Source organism: Coregonus clupeaformis, chromosome 34, assembly GCF_020615455.1.
Source record: "Coregonus clupeaformis isolate EN_2021a chromosome 34, ASM2061545v1, whole genome shotgun sequence".
Classification (NCBI taxonomy): domain Eukaryota; kingdom Metazoa; phylum Chordata; class Actinopteri; order Salmoniformes; family Salmonidae; genus Coregonus; species Coregonus clupeaformis.
The window spans coordinates 38,769,923-38,774,643 of record NC_059225.1 but is presented as its reverse complement, the minus strand read 5'-3'; the positions used below and the strand labels follow the sequence as shown (position 1 = coordinate 38,774,643).

Genomic DNA, 4,721 nt, shown 5'->3' with positions numbered 1-4,721 from the left:
TATATTTTGATTTGTTGAACACTTTTTTGGTTACTACATGATTCCATATGTGTTATTTCATAGTTCTGATGTCTTCACTAATATTCTACAATGTAAAAAATTAAGAAAACCCCTTGAATTAGCAGGTGTGTCCAAACCTTTTACTGGTACTGTATATATATATATATATATATTTTTTTTTTTTTGTACATTGTTTGTAAACTGATATGTGACACCTATTAATGCCAAAATAACCTGCAAAGCAGGCAAGCCCCCCCCCCAATACATTTTTGTTTGTTTCTTTGTTTGTTTGTTTTTTGTTGCTAAAAATGTGGGGCTCAAAACAGGTGGGGCTCTGTCCCGCCTGCCCTGAATGACAGGTCGCCACTGCATGCACACAGGCTTTGTTTGCTGAAATAAATAGGCTAGATGAATAAAATTGTAGCCAAAATTCTATCACTAAAAAATATAATCAGAGGTTTCGGGTATGAAATATACTATAGGCCTATCATGATAGTCTTCGTAAAACAATCGGCCTATTCTTTTGGTTGTGCGTCTTTACGCGTTTACGCTGTAGCCATTACATGCCTACGAGGCTACTGAGGAAAGGATGCAGCATTCTTACTCACACATCCATCCCCGACAAATGAGGAAACGATCAAATCCCAAAAGGGTTTGTCTATAAAGAGCGCAGAACTAGTCTACACACTGGAGATGGGGTCTGGACATAGGATCGAACGCTCGTTCCTCGTCTCGTGCGCAAATGGAGAGATTATAATAGAATTTGGCAACATGGACATGGCATTTACTTTGTCTCTCTAAAACGATTTTGAAAGGTAAGACAGTCTCTAGACAAACGTAATCAAAAGTTAAACGATGTAGAAGATTAGGAAATGAAACAAGGTGTAGACTACTCGCTATTGAATGTTCTTTAAAAATATATAAAATTAGGTTTTAATTAGGCTACTGTTTTGTGGCTATAACTCTTTTCAGAAAAATTGCTTTGGTATGTATGGATGTTTATTTAAACATTGTAAAACTGTATAGTAAGTGTACTTTTATATAATTGATTGGATATCATTCTGTGGGGCACTCTCAAACATCATGAATTACATTTGCTTTTGTCCAGTCCTCCTCCTACATGCCTGGGCATGTCTTAGGGAGAAGGTAAGCAATCTGTAGCAATACCAATAGTAGATTTATTTGAGGGTCTGCTCTGCTTATAAACTGTTTATAAACCTGGATTAAAGATGTCTGTTGGTAAATCATTATACCATTTGCGCATATATTTCTAACATTAAACACATTTTTACATTCTACATAGGACCTGTACAACAGGCCTTATTTAATTAAGTGGTTAATAAATTATGTAATAATGTGTATAAGTAGTTTTTAAACATAATTCATTGATTTCTGTTGTCATTTATCATAAACCAGTGATATGGGCTTTTTACTGGAACTCTCCTTGTCAGAGGTCAGCCTACTATAAAGGAAGTCCACAATTGGTGATAACATATATATAAAAAAAGAACACAGTTCACTAATGGGGTTTCTCCATTAGGCTACAGCACCAGTGTGTCATGACTCACCAGTGATGATGTTAATGAATGCTCTAGTGTTATTTTTGGGGACCTGTATTTCCACATAGCTAGGGCTGACACAGGACTTGTGAAAAGCAGATTTAACAACCTCTGCATCATCAGCACAGTGCTTTGTGAGAAGGTGTTAACAGTAAAAGTTGTTAACCCATGTTTACAGTTAGCCATTGTTATGTAAATGTCATGATGAAAAGTACCAGTGGCCTGGGCTTGGTCCCAAGTTAGAGCAGGTCATCCGGAGCCATAGCCCAGTGAGACACGGGTTCCGGCCCTGTGTAGATGGAAACAGAAAAGTCTGAGCCTTTTGGGTAAAACACTGGGCTAAGTTCTCAATGGAAATACGCCATAACAGTATTAGCCCACTGGGTAAAAACTGATTGAATCAACATTGTTTCCATGAAATTTCAACAAAAAGGTTATATGTGGTGATGTTGAATCAACATGGAAAACTGATTGGATTTGCAAAAAGTCATCAACGTAAGGGCATTTGGTCTTCTTTTCAACCAACTTTTAACCTAAATCCAATGAAATGGTGACATATTTAGTTGATTTCACGTTGAATTCACGTTAGTTGACAACGAAAATTAAATCAAAACAAGACGTTGAAATGACATCAGTGCTCAGTGGGAGCCTAGTATTAGCCTATTAGTATTAGCCTACCTGTGTGGAAACTGAGCTTTGCCTATTTAAACTAACATGATACGCTGTCTACTTGCACTGTTTGACATTTTTGTTGATAACAATCCCAATGATTTATCTGTGATTGTTACTTAATCCACATATTGACTTGTCTATCTCTGTCAATTGATGTAGCACAGAGCTGTATGAAGAGGAGGGAGGACCATGTCTGAGAAGAAATCCCGGAGTTCTGACACCCGTCCCAAATGTGGCATCCGCAGCTGGAGTGCCGACAGCTACGTGTGGAGCAGCAAGAAACGTTCCCGGAACAACCCGGGCCTTCGGGGTCCGGAGGGGGAGGGGCCGATGGATGAGCAGGGGGTGCGTTCCACCTCATGTCCACGGCGACGGCGAGAGAGGAAGTGTAGCTGCACCGTCTTGGGGGAAATCGACACGGACGTCCCCTGTCGAAAAGGCCTTTCTCGACGCTCCCTCCGGCAGAAGTTCCAGGATGCGGTGGGCCAGTGTTTCCCTCTCCGCAACGGCCACCACCACCATCACCACCACCACGGCCACCCAACAGGCGCCTCCAGGGGGGCATTCTCTGTGCTACTCTGGTCCAAGCGCAAGATCCACGTCTCGGAGCTCATGCAGGACAAGTGTCCCTTCTCACCCAAGTCGGAGCTGGCCCACTGCTGGCACCTCATCAAGAAGCACGCCACCCACCCCAGCACCATCGTGGGCCTAGAGGTTGCTCAGGCTTCCCAGGCTGCCAGCAAAGAACAATTCCCATCTACGTCCTCGTCCCTGCCTTCGACACCTCTTTCCTGGGAGGGCATCAGCTCGAGTAGGCCCCTGAGCCTTGAGGACTGGGACCCGTCCTGTCCACAAGGTGGCGCAGCCCATGGTGGCAGCCATACCGAATACATCCTGGTCCCGGACCTCCTCCAGATCAACAACAGCCCGTGCTACTGGGGCGTGCTTGACCGCTTTGAGGCCGAGGAGCTCCTGGAGGGCCAGCCAGAGGGCACCTTCCTCCTCCGCGACTCTGCCCAGGACGAATTCCTATTCTCAGTCAGCTTCCGCCGCTACAGCCGCTCCCTCCATGCGCGCATCGAGCAGAACGGCAAGCGCTTCAGCTTCGACGGACGCGACCCGTGCATGTACCAGGACCCGAGTGTCACGGGCCTGCTCCGGCACTACAGCGACCCGGCCACATGCCTTTTCTTCGAGCCCCTCCTGTCTCTCCCCCTGCCGCGGACTTTCCCCTTCACCCTGCAGCACCTGTGCCGCGCGGTGATCTGTAGCTGCACTACATATCAGGGCATTGAGATCCTTCCACTGCCCTATCAGCTCAAGGACTATCTTAGACAGTACCACTACAAGTGCAATGGGGCTTGTGCAGTATAGAACAATTATAATTACTGACTATCGTTATTGTCCCATGGTTTACTACTCTTCCATATTCACCATTTTTTATCCGTTTTCAGAGACTTGTGAAGAGCCTGACTGCAATATGGGTGCTTTGTATACTTTTTTATGTCTTTGTATGAAAGTTTAATCGGACACACAAGAGACTTGAATGATGTGCCCGTTATGAGCTGTCAAGGTTTTGGCTGGACAAACTGGAAACAGGGGCCAATAAAGGATTCTGTATGATACTGTAGTTACGGGGAAAAGAGAGTGAGTGAGAGAGAGAGAGAGAGAAAGAGACCCACTGGGCACAGATGTCCATTTTTCAGCAATTCCACGTTGGTTCAACATCATTTCGTTGAAATGACGTGGAAACAAAAGTTGATTCATCCAGTGTGTGCCCAGTGGGGGAGAGAGAGAGAGATGATTTGAATGCATGTCACAGTGAATGATTGCAGTATTACAGAAGCTATGAGGAAATGCACATCTGGTTTAAAAACGATCTCTTTTGGACAAATGTAACAATACAATAATCATTGCATCCCCTATTGCCTTCTTACAGTAACTAAATGAGCGATAACACTCAGAAACACTTTCAGTATGTACATTTACACATTTAATGCAATATGTGAGGACAGTTTAAAAGTGGTTACATGTCCGGCCTACACATAGTCCTTGTTTTTATACAGAACTTTTTCTGATTTTCAGTCTAGAGAATGCAGTGGGATGCAGTCTTATCTGAGGCCACAAGATGGAGATATAAATGCACTGTTCACAGCCATGGTATGATTACAGATGCATTACAAGTGGGTTTAGGTATTCTAATCCTACAGTACTGTACTTCAGAGTCTCTGTAAGTAATACATATACAGCATCAGTTTTTTCTGTCTGTCTTTGTTGCCACAACATTTCATGTAGTTTTTTTTCACTCCCAGCAAAGTACATACAGTGCCTTCAGAAAGTATTCACACCCCTTGACTTTTTCCACATTTTGTTGTGTTACAAAGTGGGATTAAAATGGATTTAATTGTCATTTATTTGTCAACGATCTACCCAAAATAATCTGTAATGTCAAAGTGGAAGAAAAATGATATACACTACCGTTCAAAAGTT

At 43.3% G+C, this 4,721-nt stretch overlaps 1 protein-coding gene across 2 annotated transcripts; it reads left to right on the top strand.

Annotated features, from left to right (window-relative positions):
- Positions 1–358: 358 nt before the first annotated feature.
- On the top strand, positions 359–3,945 carry socs4 (suppressor of cytokine signaling 4). Of its 2 annotated transcripts, none has more exons than XM_041848321.1 (2): positions 359–815; positions 2,396–3,945. In XM_041848321.1, exon 2 carries the CDS (start codon positions 2,421–2,423, stop codon positions 3,603–3,605), a length of 1,185 nt encoding a protein of 394 aa, XP_041704255.1. In that variant the 5' UTR covers positions 359–815; positions 2,396–2,420; the 3' UTR covers positions 3,606–3,945. The 2 variants fall into 2 exon arrangements, with proteins under 2 accessions (XP_041704255.1, XP_041704254.1); XM_041848320.1 differs by having other exon boundaries at positions 2,391–3,945.
- Positions 3,946–4,721: the final 776 nt, after the last annotated feature.